This window comes from Chroicocephalus ridibundus, chromosome 6, assembly GCF_963924245.1.
Source record: "Chroicocephalus ridibundus chromosome 6, bChrRid1.1, whole genome shotgun sequence".
In the NCBI taxonomy this organism is placed as follows: domain Eukaryota; kingdom Metazoa; phylum Chordata; class Aves; order Charadriiformes; family Laridae; genus Chroicocephalus; species Chroicocephalus ridibundus.
In genome coordinates this window covers 61,225,958-61,244,015 of record NC_086289.1, presented here as the reverse complement: position 1 = coordinate 61,244,015, position 18,058 = coordinate 61,225,958, and the positions used below count along the sequence as shown (strand labels likewise).

Here is an 18,058-nt window from a genome sequence, read left to right as displayed (position 1 = left end):
ACACATGATGGAAGAAATTACAGAAAAACATCAGTTGTCCCTTGCCCGCGTTCTAATTTTCTGTGTTTTATTAGTGATTTAGAAGTCCACATTGAAATAGTAATTTTTTTTTAAATATATACTGAAATTCCTTTGTTAATCAACATGTGATAAAATAATTTTGAAAAATGCCTCAAAGGTAAATGGCGACATACCTGCCTCTTAGTGTGCTTAGCATAAAGACAAAACTTTACCCTAACTTTTCTTTACAGTAAGATACTCCACTGCGTTCTAGAAATGTCTCTCTGGGTAAACAGCGTTGAGAGTAGATTGTCCCATTCCTAGCACTCCTTTTCTCTTGGCTTCTGCTAACCCTTCAGAGCTGGTGCGCAATTTAAATAAGTTAGAATCTTCTTGAGGCGTTTGAGGTGGGATTTATCTCACCTAATTTTATACATGTAAATATGGCTTTCTGCCTGTAAGCTACTCATTAGGCTTTCTCTCTGTAGTTAGCACAGGAAAGCAAATAACACAGAGGATCACCGACTCAACCCTGAGTGCATGTTTTCGTGTTGCAGTGCCTGCAGAGGGGCTCATTTCTTATCTATTAAGATAAGCAGGGGGTGATGTCTTTAACTAAAATACAACATTGCTGGGTAACTCATCCTTCTCTTTTCAGTGAATCATAGTAGTGAAATCAGAATATTGTGTTTCACGTTTCTAATGTGCTTTGTGACTGCAGTTTCACCGTAAAAGCAAGGAACAGTTTTCAGACTTCTCAAAGTAAGACAGTCCTTGCTGTAACTGCAACGTAGGCACACCTGAGATCTCTTTAAGCGAGCAAATTTGAACGGAGTTTGGAATTAGCTGTGCATCAAGGAACTCAATGCAGAGTTTTACCCAAAAAAAAACCCGCAATGGTGACTGGTAGCTTGCTTTATCCTTTGTGCTGCTGTTGGTACCTGAGGCTGGTTGTTTAATGGGTTGTCAAGTCTGTTTGTACCAAATCCCAGTCAGTGTGACCACACTGGAGACATGACCTTTGCTCTTAAGGCACTAGTGGAATCAGTGCCACCACCGTTGTAAGACTTGGTAAGTTAAAAACACAAAACTATACAAATCGTGTCATTCCAGCCCTGTGAACTTGAAGACTCTGAAGATAAATTCACCTCTTCAGACAGGTAGAGGTCATGCCCTCTTTCCCTGGAAAGAAATAGCTTGAGATACTTTCACTGTGTTTTATGAACAAATCTACTATATCAAGAATGAATGCTCATCGTGTTATTGCAGGAATGAGATGTGTTTTGATAAACATGATAGCTCCTTTTGCTTATTTTTAGACTGTTCAGCAGACACGATCCCCAAGCTGAAGAGGCTCTAGCAAAGAGGAGGGGGAGAAATAGTCCAAATGGAAACCTTATTAGAATGTTGGTTCTTTTCTTTCTTGAAAGTGAGGTAAAAAATTCATTTTTAACCTTTTCATGTTTAATAGAACCTGGAACTTAAGTAATGATTTATCAATGTACAGTAATAAGTTGTCTTTCTTTGCCTTTTTTTTTTTTTTCCATCATTTCAGAAATCCTGTATGCCCTTTACCCTGCCCCCCATTTCCTTGTCCATCAAGCAAATTCAACTCAAAGTCTTCTTCATGGTTTATTTTGCTCTTGCATGTCCCCGCTGTGCTCAGTTCTGCGTTGCTGGTAGGATGGTGGCTACCGGGATTCATTGCTTCACACAAATGTAACAGGTTCTTTTTTAAGATAACCACGTAAGGGCTATACCTCTGGAGTTACTCTTTATGGAGTAAGATAGTTTGAACCAGAAAGGAACAAAAATGACATAATGTCTGAAATTATGATTAGAATTGTAGAATAGTTCAGAGTGGAAAGGACTTGCGGGTCGTTAGCTCCAAGCAGTCAGCTGTGAGATTAGAGGAGGTTGCTCAGGGCTTGGTGCAGTTGCGGCTTGAAACCATCAGAGGATGGAGACTGCAGGCGTACCTGCGATGACATGACATATTTGATAGACGCGTGCCCAGAGTTTATGGCTATAGAGATACAGATATGGGAAGTTTTATGGTAGCCATACGAATAGTAATTCAGGTGGAGAATGGCAGTGGAGTGGAGGAAAGATAAAGGTACAGGATGCTCTGAAGGTAGAGGGGGAAAGCTTTGGTCATCAATAGGTGGCAAAGGAAGACTGAAAGAAAGGAATGACAGAAATGTTTCTCTACAGAAGGGAGGGTAATATATTTTGTGTAAAAAGCAAAAGGAAGGGTGTTGCAAAAGTTGTTATGACGCCTTGAACAAGAGACTTGACTGTGAGAGTGAAAATAAACACAATTGGAGATGCTGAGGAGGAAGGGTAACGTTTAGGTACAGTGTTAATGTTTTTTAGAAGCGCCTTATAAACCTACAAGTCTGGATGAAATGTCACTACTTGTGTGAGCCTTCAATCTGCTATCTGAATGTATTTTTAGTTCCAGATTCTTAACAACTTAGATTGTAATACGTCATTGTATTTCCCAGCGGAAATACCTTTAAAACGTGAGTGTGTGTGATTAGGAGTTGCCTGGCGTTAAGCTTGTCTGTGCTTCTGAGAAGAAAAGAAACTCAGCTTTGCTGCCAAACGGCGATCAGCAAAGTGCCTTCCCGTGCAAGCCACGTGCTGCTCCCTGAGATCGCTCCTCACTCAGGCCTAGTTTTTGCTATTGCTGTCTTTGAGGGAGTTGTTAGAAACAAAGTAAAATGGTATAGCTCCAGTTTTATTAGAGAACTGGGAGTTTCCCTTTGCATAGGACTAGAAGATGTAAGCGCTGCAGTTGGGAAGAGGGAGCAGGGCAGGCTGTGACAAGCAGCAGTAAGCTCTGTGACATTTTGCCCAATGCTGTCAGGAACAGAAGAGTGGGTAAATGCACTGACACCTCCTGCCCTGCGCTCCGAGATGTTTAAGTCCCTTGTCCAGCAGGCAAATCAGAACCCTGTATTGTGCTTGTTACTTTTTGATAGTGGTTAAAGATCAGTTTATAGAACAGCAAAAGCCTATGGATTAGTTTTCTCACTTTACAACAGTTCTGTTAATTCACATAAAAACATTTTTTGCAGTTAAAGTTAGTGTTGATTCTATACCTCCTGAAATCAGTAGGATTTCTGCTACCGTTTTCTGAGCATGTAGCAACGTGTATTAAAAGTAAATGCCTGTTCAAAACGGATGTATTACAACTCTCTCCTCTCTCTTCATCTCATGTCCAACCACCTCTCCTTTTTATAATGCAGTAAGAAAGCAAGGAAAGGTAAGGTAAGGTTACGGCTTCTAGGTCAAAACTCTGAGAAAGATTTTTCACAAACAAGCTGCCTTGTGGAAAAGAAGCTCAATTTGGTCTTATTCCATTTTCTATTAAAACATAGCCCCCTTGTTGTGCAGTTGTAGCGTTCAGTTGGAAGACGACCTTCCCGAGTTAGCATCTGAATTGTCTTTCCAACTAACGCACGAGTATATGCCCAGGACGTTCTCTGTGGCCAAATGGTTGTGAAAGGTGAAGAGCTGCTGCTCGTACCAGAACGCTGTGCTGACGGTTGCCTTGGATTTTCCAGCTGCACGAACACGCGGCCTATCTGGTGGACAGTTTGTGGGAGAGCTCCCAAGAGCTGTTGAAGGACTGGGAATGTATGACCGAATTGCTCTTGGAGGAACCAGTCCAAGGAGAAGAAGGTATTTGTTTAACCTTTAGACTCCATTGATATTGCACAATGTTGTTAAGCATTCCTTAAAAAGATGCTTCACTGTGGGTGATAGAGGTGTTTATGTTGTGCTTTGTGTAGAAAGCATGTTTGAAGACGATTTTTGTTTAATCCATTTTTAATGCACTTTGCTTCAAAAGCAGCATTTTTGTACTGTATTTTTCATTGTGTGAAGCCTGCTGCACTGTGGTTCCTTAATATTAAAGGCTAGAATGACTTCTTCTCTGAATGTTTAAATAACTAGTGTATACATGAACATTTCTATAAATTAAATAGCTAATACAATTTTGAATAAACGAGCACTGCAGATGGTGTTAATTAAATATGGAGCTTTTCCAGACAATGTTAAAACCTAATGAATTCTCAAGAGGGAAAAAAAAAAAGAGGGGGATTCTTTTACTGTTAGTTTTGAATCTCCTTTTGCTAATAATAGATCTGTGTGGGTGGCAGAGTCCCTAATGGTGATGAGTGTCATTCAAGATGCTTTATATTCCTTCAGGATCCTCCTGCTTCAGGGATCTTTGCGGGGTTTGGGTGGTTGAAAAACCCCTGTACTCCTACTGCTTGCTAGCACGATGTGCTCCTCTCAGCATTTCAAAAGCTGACCTTTTGGTATCCACCTGCTACAGTGGTGGTATTTATGTGGTAAATTCCTTAGGAAATTAGGCACTTTGTTTCTACATAGCCTAGTGGGGCTTGATCCTCTAGATGTGACCTGAAGTATTTCCCAAAGATCAGAAATAACACTTCATGACGATGAGAATATTGTATAAGGAAGTGACAGCGAACAGTCAGTTGCTCTCTGTCCACCATGGCGCTCTTTATTTTGTAGATCTTTGTTATATTCCCCTTCTTTCATCCTTTTTCCAGACTACATTTCTCTGGACTTCTTTCAGTTCTGCCGTATTCATTTTGAGATGATGTGAAAGAGCAAGCAAGAAAGCCTTGTTTTCATAAATGGGACAAAATGACGTTGTCTCCGTTGTTCTCTATTCCCCGTGTTTCGCAACTGCATTCACAGATTTGTCGTCTTTGAGATGTCTGGCAGTCACATCAGAGCTGACGTTACTTGTTCTTTTCCCTCCATAGCAATGTCTGACCGGCAGGAGAGCGCTCTGATTGAGTTGATGGTGTGTACAATCAGACAAGCTGCGGAAGCACATCCTCCCGTAGGCAGAGGCACTGGCAAGAGAGTAAGTGGTACTGCCGAAGGTAGCTCAGACCTCTCTCTCTTAATGTAGTAACCTAAAATAGCTGTCTACAATGCCACACTTTAATACTTTTAGATTAGATTTTTATAATTGGTGTTTCTTGTTTCCTGTGAACATTTTTGAAGAAAAATAATAGAAATTCTATTTATGGACGTGTTTGGGGGTTTGTTTGTTTGATTTTGGGTTTTGCATTACCATGTTAAATAATATAAATTTACAGCATGAAATTTAATTTTTTAAATGATTTTTTTTAGATTTTCTTTTTATCATAATGTAATGTACCCACATCTACAGCCCTTAAGTTAGATCTAGATTAGAATTGAAAGTGTAGGGCTCGGGAGCAGAACAAGATGACCTCTGACTGTCTGCCGTAAAAAGGAATGTGCTGCTAATATGGACGTAAAATTTGCAGAAAAAGCCAATAGTATCCTCCTCATGAGAGTAGTTAAACACTGGAACAGAAGCTGAGAGGTTGTGCAGTTTCCATCCTGGCAGTTTTGAAGACCCAACTGGACAAAGCCCCGAGCACCGCAGTCTGGCCCCTGAGCTGGCTCTGCTTTGAGCAGGAGGGGTGGGGCTGGGACCACCCTGAATGCCTCTGAGGTTTTACGTATCCATCCTCTTCGGCCTCTTCCACTGAATGCCCTAAAAATTTAAGAATTTGACATTCTGGCCATTTTGCAGTCTACCTGCCTCCTTAATTCACTTTATAGAGACTGCTTGGGGATCAGTGGAAGCCCATTCCTAAGGCTGGGCAGCACTTTTAAGCGTTTCAGTATAAGTTACAAGGTCAGGGTCACCAACAGGCTTTCAGCTGTATTCTTCATGAATTCCAAAAGAGTCTCAGCTTCCCAAACGTATTTCCCTGATTTTTTGGTAGTCCTCCTCTTTTTTAGGTTAGACTAAAATGAAATAAACCCATGTGAACCTTTGGTATTTCTGTTAGGTTCTGTTCTGAATAAGTATAACTAGTGTATTAAAGAAAGCCACAGACTTAATGAAGGTGAAATCTGGAGATAGACTTAGTGTTCTTTATTGATAAACTAAATGCCGTTACTTAGCTTCTTAATTTTTATGCGCCAAAAGCAGATTAGTCTCATGTCCAGAAAAGGCGCCCCAGGAAAAGCTCCAAGGGACCATCGGTTTAAACGTGCTTTGTGTACCTTAATTTATAAAGCATATTCTAGGAAATTCCTAATTTATTGAAACATTTCAGGGGTGATGGGGGAGTCTCTGAAAGCACTTACTCAAATTTACACAAGCAGTTGTTATCCTGTGTTACCAAAACTGTATTGGAAGCACAACTTAACTATGTTTTGTCTCTAGCTGCAAACTGTTCTAGCAGACAAAGCAACCTTTAAATTGAACAAAAATTTCATGTTTGTATTTTCTGTTTGGAGCACTGAATAATGTCACTATTAGCTTTCTGGGTATTTTTCCTATCTCAAGAGGTCTACAGTTCAGTTCATTTAGGTTCAGCAAATTGCTTAGTCTTAGATTTTCAATGTCTGTATTTCTTCACCTTCTGAAGGATGATGAAGAGAGCCTTGAGATCATCCTAGGGACCCAGATTAATTCATAGCACCACTGAATAGCAACATTTGGTCACCAGAACATGGCTGGGTTGGTAGGAGGTGTGAGCCTGACTGCATTTGTGCTGCCTTCGGATGCGCTGGCAGCTTTAGCCGGCGCGTGTGGAGTCGGTACAGGAACTGCGGTTGCTGCTGTGTGTATCCAGCTGTCTGCCGTCTACTGTGGAAGTGGTTTCTTACCCTGGGTACAAATCTGTCCCCCTTCACTCCATGGCTGGTTTGGGTTCCTGCTGACACAGTCGGCTACCTGTCATCCAAGCACATGTTTTGTTTCCAGCTGCTCCTCCTCACTTACAGAGGGATATAGGTATGACATTCAGCTTTTGCTTCTTTTCAGTTAGATCATGAGTTGTGGGATGGTAACTGCAGGGATCTCTGACTTGTCAGGAGAGGTTTGTCATGTTCTCGTGATCTCGCTAGCATATTCTCTGAGTTGAAATGGGAGCAGATTTCTAATTATGCGCTCACCTTCTTGTGAAACAGTTTCTTCTCTGACTTTAGCTTGTAACCCTTATTGTGCAGTCTGGCAGCTTTGCTATACATAAATCATTAGCTAACTTGAGTATTTTATTATCATTATTTGTTTTCAAAAGCATTCTCCCCTTTCCTGAAGCCAAGAAGCCAGATCTAAGCTTTTATGAAGCATGCTGTTTTGATTATTGTCTCTTTGTTCACTGTTTCACGGTGGTTTTGCTATGACAGCATTAGTAGCTTCAGAATATCTGTCACTGAAATTCGTAAATGAGTTCTGTGAACTTGGATGTACGTTCTCACTGAGGATGACATTCCAGTTTAGAGATGAGGCCGTGAATCTGCTAATGAAAATCACTGTCACAGTGTGGTTTGGTTTTCATTTTCTTAATTATGCTCCAGTTCGCCCTGAGGTCTTACATTAACACTTTGTTTAATGTGCGAAAGCCAGAGCTCAATTCGCTTGGAAGCAATAGCAAAACTTCCACTGACTTGGGTTATATTTGAATTTCAATCCTAAAAAAACGTTGATGTGTCGAGACAATATCTTGCTGGATGATGTGATATTTTCCTTTCCAATCATGGCTTCTTAGGACACATGGTCCTCCCATTTAATCACTCTTCAGTCCAAATGCGTTTGGGTTTTTTATTCCCTCTTCTTTTGATTTATTAAAAATACACCTGCATGGATTTTTGTCTGTAATACAAACCTTAGAAAAATGAATGAATGCTATATGCAGAAATTGTATTTACTTTACGTTTTCTTGATCACTTGCAGGTCTTGACAGCAAAAGAAAGAAAAACTCAGATAGATGACAGAAATAAATTGACTGAGCATTTCATTATTGCACTTCCTATGTTGCTATCAAAGGTACATTTTTCAACAAAATAAATCACTGGTATTTACAACTGTCTTTAAACTTTTTCATTCTGTAGTGCAGGTGTTTATTTTTACTTCACTGGTTTTTTGTTTTGTTTCAATCATGTTCTAGTATTCCGCTGATGCCGAGAAGGTTGCAAATCTCCTGCAGATCCCTCAGTATTTTGATCTGGAAATCTATAGCACGGGCAGAATGGAAAAGGTACAGTACATTGGGCAAGAAGTCTGCTTGCCTTCGAGTATCTGATTGCTCTCCTAGTCACATGGTACTGTGCCTTCATATTAGTAATCTAACCTTGATTTGCTGTATTCTTTGAATGACTTTTTCTTTGAGTTTCATTGTTCACGTAAGGAGGAAGCTGAACTTCTTTTCTGCTCTACAGCATCTGGATGCCTTACTGAAACAGATTAAGTTTGTTGTGGAAAAGCATGTGGAATCAGATGTTCTCGAAGCCTGCAGCAAAACCTACAGCATACTCTGTAGTGAAGAATATACAATCCAGAACAGAGTTGACATAGCCCACAGCCAACTTATTGATGAATTTGTGGATCGATTCAACCATTCCGTAGAGGATCTGCTGCAGGAGGTTTGTTTTCTCAAAATTAATTTAGTTAGACTACTGAAATAGGCTATGATAAACTGCTGAAAAACATTCTTACCAAGTCATGAAATTATCCCTCCCAAGACGTAGTACAGCAGCAACTTTTTCATAATTATTTGGAGCTATTTCTCTATGTAGAAAATCCCTTGGACTAGCCATTAAGCCTGCAAAACATTGAAGCTGTAAAACAAAGACCACAGGACAATCCTGCTTCTGAAAATTTAGTCTAGTATTTAACCAGTCCACATAAGAAATTAAATGGATGAATGTGTAAAAGCTAATGAAAAATGCAGAGAAAGGTGCATTTACATTAATGCGTGTGGTGATTCCAGTAGTCCCAAATGGATATGCCGGCAGCAGAATCAAGATTGGATTATGCCTTGAATGGAAGAGAGGGTTTAGTAAAATATTTATAATGGCATATTGAAAGAGCTCTGGAAAGAATGAAATAAAGATACAGGTATGAAACCTGGAGGTACCTGGGATTTACTTGTAAGAATTTGTCCTTCAAAATGCATAAGACACAACACATTAAATAAGAATGGAAACCTTACTCATTTTTTCTTGCTTTACATTGATTTAACTTTGTGTAGCGCTACTTAATTTGTTGTAATTCTCATGCTTTTTAAACATAAGGGCTGCATAGATCTTTTTCTTCGCTTCTAGTCATGCACTGCACTGTGGCAGATACGTTTAATTTTTTATATACGTTTATAGGAAGTTAAGCTACAGTCTCTATTTTAGAATTGCATTTTAAAGAAAATAAGCTTTTTTGTAACTTTAAGTAATACGCCCCATACAGGCATACTGTATATATGCTCTGTCGCATTGCAGAGTAAATAACAATTTTTCTGTTGCTGTAGGAATGTACATGAGCAGAAAAGGCGGTGCGTGCAGGGAGCGGGCACCCCCAGCCCAGAGGAGTTAGTGCACCACTCTACATTCTTTGATAGAATACGTTTACTTTGCTGTCTACCTGCCTGCCGGTTTAGATGTACTTCCTCAGAAACTTCTGAGCGCAACCAGAAAAGACATTCCAGAATTTGTGCTACGTCTCTGCCATCTGTGTGTGGGAAGGGAATCCCTTCAGCTAACGCCACGCTGCATGCCTTAGCCCTCTGCTTTAATAGCCATGAGATTTTTGTAGTTCCTCACCTCTGGCCAACAGGACCAAAAACTCTGCGACAAAAATCTTGGGCAGTCTGTTGCTGACTTGGGTAGCAAAAAGGGCTCAAGTTGGACTGCCAGCACAAAGACCCAGCTTCAGGACCACCCGAGTGCTCCGCACCAGATGCCCAGCGGCTGATCACCGTAAATAGTGGCCTGCTGTCTTTCCATTGGTACCCGCTGACAGAGGTTTAGGAACTCTGGTGAGGTCCTCGCTATCCACGCATCCAGCAGCAAGGTTCAGTCTGGCTCTGTATGCAGGGACCAATCTCCTGTGTTGTTCCTCCAGACCTGGCTCTTGGAGAATCTGCAGCTTGTGTCTCCACAGCCAAGATCAGATCAGCAAAAAGCATCTCATTCCCACTGTCTTGCCTCGAGATGAAAGAAAGTGCCTATGGGTTTTTTCAAGAATCAGACCAAGAAGCAAGTGGAATCCCAGTTCTTTGACACTGACTTGCCATTTCTGTTATACTGTCTTGTCGTAAGACATTATTTTTCTCATAGTTTTTATCTTGGAACTTCTCCAAAGCAAATGCCACGTTTGTTCTCTCTGGAGACAGTGGTGTAACAGCCAGCGTAACAAACAGACGTTAGGTCTGTCTGAGGACACGTGGCTTTTTTGGAAGAGCCCCCTTGAACTTTCCACACTGTTCTGCTGTATAGATGTTAATCATCGTGGATCCGTTCAAGGATTCAGAGGTGGCATTCTGTTCCCTGGATAGTTTCACCCAAGAAAAGATCCACTCACCATTTTATTAGTATTGCTGAGACACCCATGGATAATTTTTTCAACCTTAGTCCCAAACTCAGTTAGCAAATACAGGAACACTTAGATCTCTCCGGCTGTACAGCAGCTGCTCTTTCTCCGACTTACCCGTTCTCTTCCACACAGCAGCTTTGAGAACCAGTCCTCTAGTCCTGTCAGGCCCTTTTCTGCCATCCACGTACCCTTCGGGAAGCCAGCAGTCCAGTTAGTGTTGAGTTTGGTTTACTACAACATCAGTCCTCTTGTTCTTGTGCTCTCTGGTCTGAGGAGATCCAGTGCTGCCCTGCCTGTTGCTGCCTCGCAGTCCCTCGCTGGCTGTTTTCAGAGGCCCTGCTCAGGGAGTCCCCTTCCACAGGCAGCGTCATCTGTGGGCCTCAGAGAACCACGTTCCAACACTACAAGAAGTAAAGATGAATGGAGATTGGAAATCTACCTCTCTTCCACCCCCATCCCAAATTCCAGATCAGTTATGCCAGCAAAGCATTTGGGTCCAGCTGTTTTAGACTGGGGATACAAGAATATTGAGAGAGTTCAGAAAACACACTCCATATTTTAGGTGCTGGTCTGCAGTCTTGTCCTCTCCCACTCCGCCATTGCTCGAAAGATGCCTCCAGCCTCACCTTTTACCCAGGGGGAATCGGGTGAGAGCAATGAGATGCTGGGATTCCTAAACCACTTCCCGCCAGTCTTCTCAGGAGAAATGAACTAGGGGAGAAAAACTTTTTTCCTCCAGTTTTCCTTTATTCCTAACTGCTGTTGAATGGGGAAGCCAGTAGCTGCTTATTCCCGCTCCATTTCCCTTCGCTTATCTTTATGCAGCGCTCTGGTGCAGAAAGCCCCGAAGGATGCACTGGGACTACTGGGCAGAGAACAAAGGCTGGGCTCATGGAGGGACGTGGGCCAGCGGCACCAAAATACTTCTGACGTGTCCCCTTCCTTTACCCCGCTTGGGAAGGGGCAGAGGAACGCAAGCAAGGGCTTGGGATCTTTGTGAATATTCACTTGCATGGGAGAGGCATGAGGACTGAGGTTCTCAGGGAGAAGCTGTGTCTGAAAGTCACATGGGAAATGAAGAATCCAGAGGTTTGGATCCCTAAGGAAAAGGGAGGGCGGAGGTCAGGCATGTGACACAGAGAGAGATGTGGAGACAAAACCAAGAGAAAAGTAGGAGAAAGCAAGAAAGAGAACAGTGGTAGCAAGGATTTAAAATTTTGGCCTTTGTGGTATTCTTTGCTGGGTGATACTTGGTAGAAAAATTAACTTTAATAAATCTATTTCATCATTTTAAAGACATTTTAAATTAAAAATTGTGCATACTTGTACCCAAGCTAGTATCCCACTGCGTTATGGCTTCCCACTAAGTTTATAATGAGAGAAACATTGACTGACAACTGCATCTGAAGGCAGGAAAGGTCTTAATTGTTAGTCCTTGAGATGGGAAAAAATGATCAAAATGAAATGGAGAAGAATTGTTGTAAGTGGGTTTCCTGGGTCAGAAAGGTTTGAAAGTTCCTTATTTCCATTTGTTTCGCTAAGAGAATTTGCTGTTCAGTTTGCATAAATCTTAGGGTAATGCTATTTTAAAATGCCAGAAAGAAAAAATTAAATTTAAAGGAAATGTTTTGACTGATTATGCAATATTTATTCTTGGACTGCTGTTTCTTCAGATTTGCAAAATCCAAATTAAACAAACAAACACCCTTCCGTCCAGTTGTGGATGTCTGTTGGTCTGTGCACGTGATGTGCTTGGCGTGCGTTACAGTGCCTAACACCGCGAGCAGCCAGGAAGGATAGGAAAAGAAAGACAATTTCCCACTGAGCATCTTAAAAAAAAAAAAAAAACTTGCTGTTGACACCTGCAGGTTTCTGGTGTGGAGCAGGGCAAGCTTTTGGTTAAGTCCTTCTTGTAAAATACAGTAGAACTCAGATTTTATTCTTGGGAATGATCTGTACTGCTAGAGGATACTGGTTTAAGTATTAACACAACGATACTGCTGAAGGTTGTCAGATGATTGTGCTTATTTCTTAGTGCTATGCAGTGGTTATTTAAATGTTATTATTACGGAATCTAGATAAAAGTCATTGGAAAATTTGGAGTTGGTTTTGGTGTCAGCATAAACCCTCCCCGTGCAGTAAGGTGCTCTGCTGGCTTGCTGCACTCTCTTAATGGATTTCCTTTCATTTCCAGGGAGAGGAAGCTGATGATGACGACATATACAATGTACTCTCCACGCTAAAGAGGTTAACCTCTTTTCACAAGTAGGTGATTTATTTTTTTTTCCCCTCAGAAATTTACTATGTTAACTTTGTCATTTTGGCAAATATCGGTTGATGTCTAGTATTAAGAAATAAGAAAATATATGACCTGAAATACGAAAGAGAGATTGCTGAACGATGAGTGGTATTCGTCAGTGTAACTGTTTGGCTTACTTGGCTCCTTGCTTAGTTAATGCCATTACTTCTACGGACGTGATTTGGAAGTGGCGTGCCATCCCTTGCAGTAAATGCTTTTGCACCTGTGAGCGTCGTACTGAAAGTCGTACTCCCCAGGGCACGAGGGACATTCGTACCTCTGGCACCAGTGGATGCGGGCCAAATCCAGGCTCTGAGCCTCAGCTTAGGAGAGCCTTGGAGGAAGTTGTTTCTCTCAATTTCTCAATGCCTTTGAGATACTTCTCCTCAAAATTATGGAAATACGTGGTAGTAATAATAATTACTCTTACTAGTTTATGGTGAGGGTCTGGAAGATGTGTTCTCCTCCGGCAGAAATGCCAGGAAGAGTTTCTAGTTGAATTGTTGGCAAAGTGTAACTGTGTGGGTTGCCCAGAAACTCCTCTATGCGTGAGCCAGCTGAGTGGAACCAGGCTCCTGCTGCTCAGGGAGACCTACAGGCACCCTCAGAACGTGTAGAGCAACCTGAAAAATTTCACTTGAACCGTGCACAAAGACCTCATCTTCCCCCTCCTCTCCGCTATAGGAGGCAATTGCTCCTGGCCAGCACGTAAGGAAGCTTCATATGCAGATGGCTGAGAGCCACAAATCATTTCTTCCTCATCACAAGGTGTGAGAGGATCTTGCTTCTGCCACCCTTTTTATACAAATTGTTCCTAGTGATTTAATTTCTCTCTTCTTTCTGTGCTTAGTCTTCGCTTATCCTGAATTCTGCATTGGCTCATTGTATGAAATGGTTCTGAAATACCTACTCTTTGTTTCCATTCAACAAGAGTCCCACAGAGATCATTAAATCGTTACTAATTTCCGTAGTGCAGCAGGCTGACACATGTGCAAATTAGGCTTTCGGTCTCCCTGGTAACACGCTGGAGCCACTTCTGCCTTTCCTGAGAGGACTGGTGATGGCTGCAGTTCACTTCCCAGAAAGAAGCACAGATCTTAAGGCTTTTCTGAGGGTCTCCCATATACCTTTTTCCTTTAGGGTTCCAAATCTCTAGAGAATTATTTCAGACTGTAAAGAAAGCTTTGTAGAATAACATACAAATTGGGGTTGGGAACAGCTACCTTCACCTTCAAAAAAACAGGAAAGAGAAAAGAATCAAAGCTAAAGAGCTGAAGAGCAGCTGTGTATCGTTTCTCAGCTGATTTGTTATTTACGATATAGTTCAGGGGGAATTTCTAATTAGTATCTGCTTGCATATAAAGAAGTAATGAAATCTTTTCATTGCTTTGCTGAATGCTATGTCTGATGTGATTCTTTGTGAAAGGAAACAATCATATCATCCAAGAACTTTTGCTGAACCTTTAGCTATGAGATCAGGATCTTAATTCAAAACTCGCATTGAGCGTTCTCATCTCCAAGAACGGTGCCTGTTGTATGGTACTGTCATTGTCTGTCATCAACTGGGAGACAAAAGAAATTAAATCGATGGAAGACGTTGAAATTGCAGGCCAACAACTGATACCTTTCGGATCTTCTAAAAGCGCACTGATAAAGTAGTTGCTGAGGCTTCAAAAAGGAACAAGTCCCTCTTCTTCCAGTGAGAGAAGCTCCACTGCACCTTATCTCTGCTGATGTTTCCTTGGTAGCTGCCGCTGCCTCATATCTCAGGAAAAAGAAGCCCAGCAAGGTGGAAAAAAAAAAAACCATGGCAGGGGATTATCAGAAAAGCCTTCCAGACCAAAAAGCTTCTACACTGACATTTCCCAAGGCTGAGCTAATCCTCTTTCCGAGAGGGTCATGGCAACAAAGGGCTCACAGCACACTTTTGAATTCGTGTCTTTTCATCAAACAAGGATATTGGTATCCAATACATCTACTGTTACAGTGTTTCCTTCCAAGTTCTCAGAATATAATAGATTTTCTTGAGGTCTTCTGAATAGAACACCTGGAGTACATACTTGGGTTTTGTTTTTTTTTTTTTTTGCCAGGGTCTCACTGATATTTATAGTATTTTTTTCTGCCCTTAAGTACATGGAGACAATTTTTGTATACTGACTCCAGCCCAATTCAACTGAGCTTTCACAGACTAACACATCAGTGCTGTAGCAGCTTGTATGCTGCAAATATCAGCATTTCTTATTTAATTACTTCAGTTAATTCAGTGCAAGACATGTGAATCTCAAGCATCCCCTCCATTACTCTGGATGTGCCCCCTTGATGCCGTCTTGTATACAGAACGTGGTTTCCCATTTAGAAATCGGGATTGTTGGCAGCAGTGTCAGTAATCCTCAAATATGATAGGGAATTTGATTCCTTCTGGCCTCTGCACTGACTTCATGAGCCTGGCAGTGGCTGTAGTGACTCTCCAGATACGCATGGTGGTTTTGTCAGCGTGAGCGTGATCAGTCAGGACACCTCCCAGGTAGGTGCATTCATGGTCAGACCGACAGATTTTTCTCTTCCTGTTACAGAAACCCTTTGCTTAACCTTTTTTCCAGTAGTTGACCGGTACGTCCTTCAGACTGAATTAGTGAGAAGTTTGTTATATCCAGAAGAAGTAGAAATGATGATAAATGAAACCTCGGTAGAGAAATGAGACTGTACTAGCATAGCTCTTCAAAGCCCAAGGTACAGCGTCTTGCGCTTTGTGCTTCTTTAAAAAGAGCAGCAGTTTTGTGGGTGGAGAGATCACCTCTTCCAAAAGGAAGTTTTCTAAGCTGCTTCTCGCCACACGTTCAGAAACACTGTGGAACCGGTGCCTTTACTTCCTCTATTTTCTGGCAGAAACACACCCCAGCAGACAGTGCTATTTATAAGAATGAAAATAAACCTTTGATGAAATGTTGGGCCTTGTTTTCTGTAATGCATGAAGACTCTCTGACATGGAAGGGACTAAGGGAAAATTCCGTGCAGTGCGAATTTGCATTCTAGGAGCCTCTGTGTCAGTCTGAACCTCTGTGGAGAATTGTATTGTGTCCAGGGTACCTTGATAACTATTGTTTTGATTGCTAAGTAGTTCAAAACAGACAAAGGTGTACCCAAATATGCCTAAATTTAATGTGGAGGCTCACCTTTAAGGAAGTTTCTATTGAAAAGCCCTATGCCACTTGTACATAGTTAGAATTTTTCGTCTTTGGAAGCTGAAGAGCTCTTCCCGAGATCAAGCTCAGAGCAAAGAGCTGTGGTGCCGCCTGCTGTCGGGGCACCGGGGCACTTCCCCTCTGATGGCTGCCTGGCACGGAGGGCTCTAAAATGAAAAGGCAGAAATGAGACAGTTTTTCCTCTCCTATTCTCTGTGGGGTAATCTATGCTGATATCTGCCTCTGCACACCAAGGAGATTTTACTGCTTTAATTACAGCACTGTAATTAAGGAGGTACAACTCTGCCTTGCTGGCAACCCTGTGATTTGCTGAAGCAGCATCTGTGTGCTTCATATCACTGTCAGAGGCAGCTCTCTGACAGCCTATCATTTATCTATGAAACATTTTATTTTCATACTTTGAAGACCATCCAGAATCTCAGGCGGGGGGAATATTTTTCCATTTTTGTTTCCTTTTTTTTCTTTTTAAGTTTTCCTATTGTTCTGTTCATGGATTTGAATTAGAAGTCAAGATGCACCTTGGCTTAATGACAGAACCGTAGAGTGCGTACTTGCTCTCAGCACAAGGGCATCAATTGTTCTGTTTTCTGTGCAACTTTTATCAGTGAGGTTTTCCAGGACTACCACGCTCCAGACCAGGAAGCGTTCATCCTAGGGGTTTCAACAGGATCGAGGTATTCCCAGTCTTGAGTTCAACCTCTGTCCCTTTCGGAACTAGAGAATTATTCTTTCTGGCTGAGCAGGGTAGTTAATTATTTAAACAAAGTCAGGGCAGGCACGAAGGGGTGGGCAAAGTGAGCGTATCTTGGTGGTGAAGGTGCTGGGATGAAAGGGAGCCAGGTGCCAGAGACTTGGGTGCTTTATCCAATTTAAACTTGCTGGTTCGGTCTGAGTATCCCTTCTTCCCGGTGAGTATTTGAATCACCAAGTTTCTGATTATTTCTGAGGTGGCTTGCTCCTTTATAAGCATACTATAAACCGTTTCAAGTTATCTCAGTTTCATTCCACTGCAGAAAAATGTGTTAAATCTAAATTTTTTTTGAGAGAATTCTTGCCTTTCAGGCAACCTGATGTTTTGTAATTTCTTCTGTATTATTCAGTTCTGGATTGAAAAAGCTGTATCATAAGCTGTTGAGGTCTGTAAGGCTGTAGAATGCACGTTGCTAATCTCATTTGTATTCCTCTCGCTGGCGAATCAGGTTGGTACAACTGCAATGTGAAGCAATGAATGGGGGTGTAACGGTGTCACCACCACCTCTGGTCGTGCACGTGTATCTCATGCTGTCTTACTTTAGATGTTTCAGGGTGTTTAATGTCTAGCGATAATGTATATTATTTTTCTCCAAATGGTACGGCAGAAAAACATGTAACATTATTTTGCTTAAAGCCATTTTTCATTCAGTATGTATTGCTGGAGTTTGGCCATGGTCTCTGCTGCAGTGCTAGAGAAGTGCCTCTGGAGTTCTGGCAATGCTTGGAACCAAAGAGGAGAGAGAATTTAGAGGCGACGCTGAGAAGGAGCTTGCAGCTACACTTAAGTAACCTTTAAAGATGTATGGTATGCAGGGATTTTGCCTCCTCCCTACAAAAAATCCTCTGTAGTAAAACATTTCTCCTCAATTATCAGAAAGGTGAACTTATGCTTTTAGCCAGGTGCGAACTAACTGTGCGGCTGCTCTGTCAGCAGGCTGCACGGGCTCAGCTCTGCACAAATCCCAGGGCTCGCTGGGCTGCCAGGTCAGGCTATGTTCTCGCGGTGACGCGGAGTTTTGAGGAACACGACTGATCTCGCTGTATTACCTCTCGTTCTAGTGCCCACGATCTCACAAAATGGGATCTGTTCAGCAACTGCTACAGATTACTAAGAACTGGAATTGAACACGGAGCTATGCCAGAACAGGTACAGTTAGCAACACTTGCACCGCGTCATTTGGGGATTCAAAGTTTTAAAGAGTCCTGTCGTTGAGAAATTCAAAAGATTAATGAACTAGACTTCAGTTATTTAGGAAAAACATGCAGCTTGGAACGAAATTTATATTGTAGTGAAGCACTGCCCAGGACGTGAAAAATCTTGGATTCTGTGATTTTTGAGCTACTTGTCTTACCTTTCTCACCTGTAAAGTAAGGAATAACTAACATTCCTGGCTGTGAAAA

The 18,058-nt window shown here is 41.7% G+C and overlaps 1 protein-coding gene across 1 annotated transcript in view; it reads left to right on the top strand.

Moving 5' to 3' along the window:
* The window catches only part of STAG1 (STAG1 cohesin complex component), a 192,875-nt gene that overhangs the window by 140,182 nt on the left and 34,635 nt on the right, over window positions 1–18,058 (top strand). Inside the window, exons 15-22 of the mRNA XM_063338992.1 lie at window positions 1,320–1,434; window positions 3,573–3,690; window positions 4,809–4,912; window positions 7,772–7,864; window positions 7,986–8,075; window positions 8,257–8,460; window positions 12,597–12,667; window positions 17,717–17,804. Coding sequence (XP_063195062.1) covers window positions 1,320–1,434; window positions 3,573–3,690; window positions 4,809–4,912; window positions 7,772–7,864; window positions 7,986–8,075; window positions 8,257–8,460; window positions 12,597–12,667; window positions 17,717–17,804 — 883 coding nt within the window. The remainder of the gene's footprint in view (window positions 1–1,319; window positions 1,435–3,572; window positions 3,691–4,808; window positions 4,913–7,771; window positions 7,865–7,985; window positions 8,076–8,256; window positions 8,461–12,596; window positions 12,668–17,716; window positions 17,805–18,058) is intronic.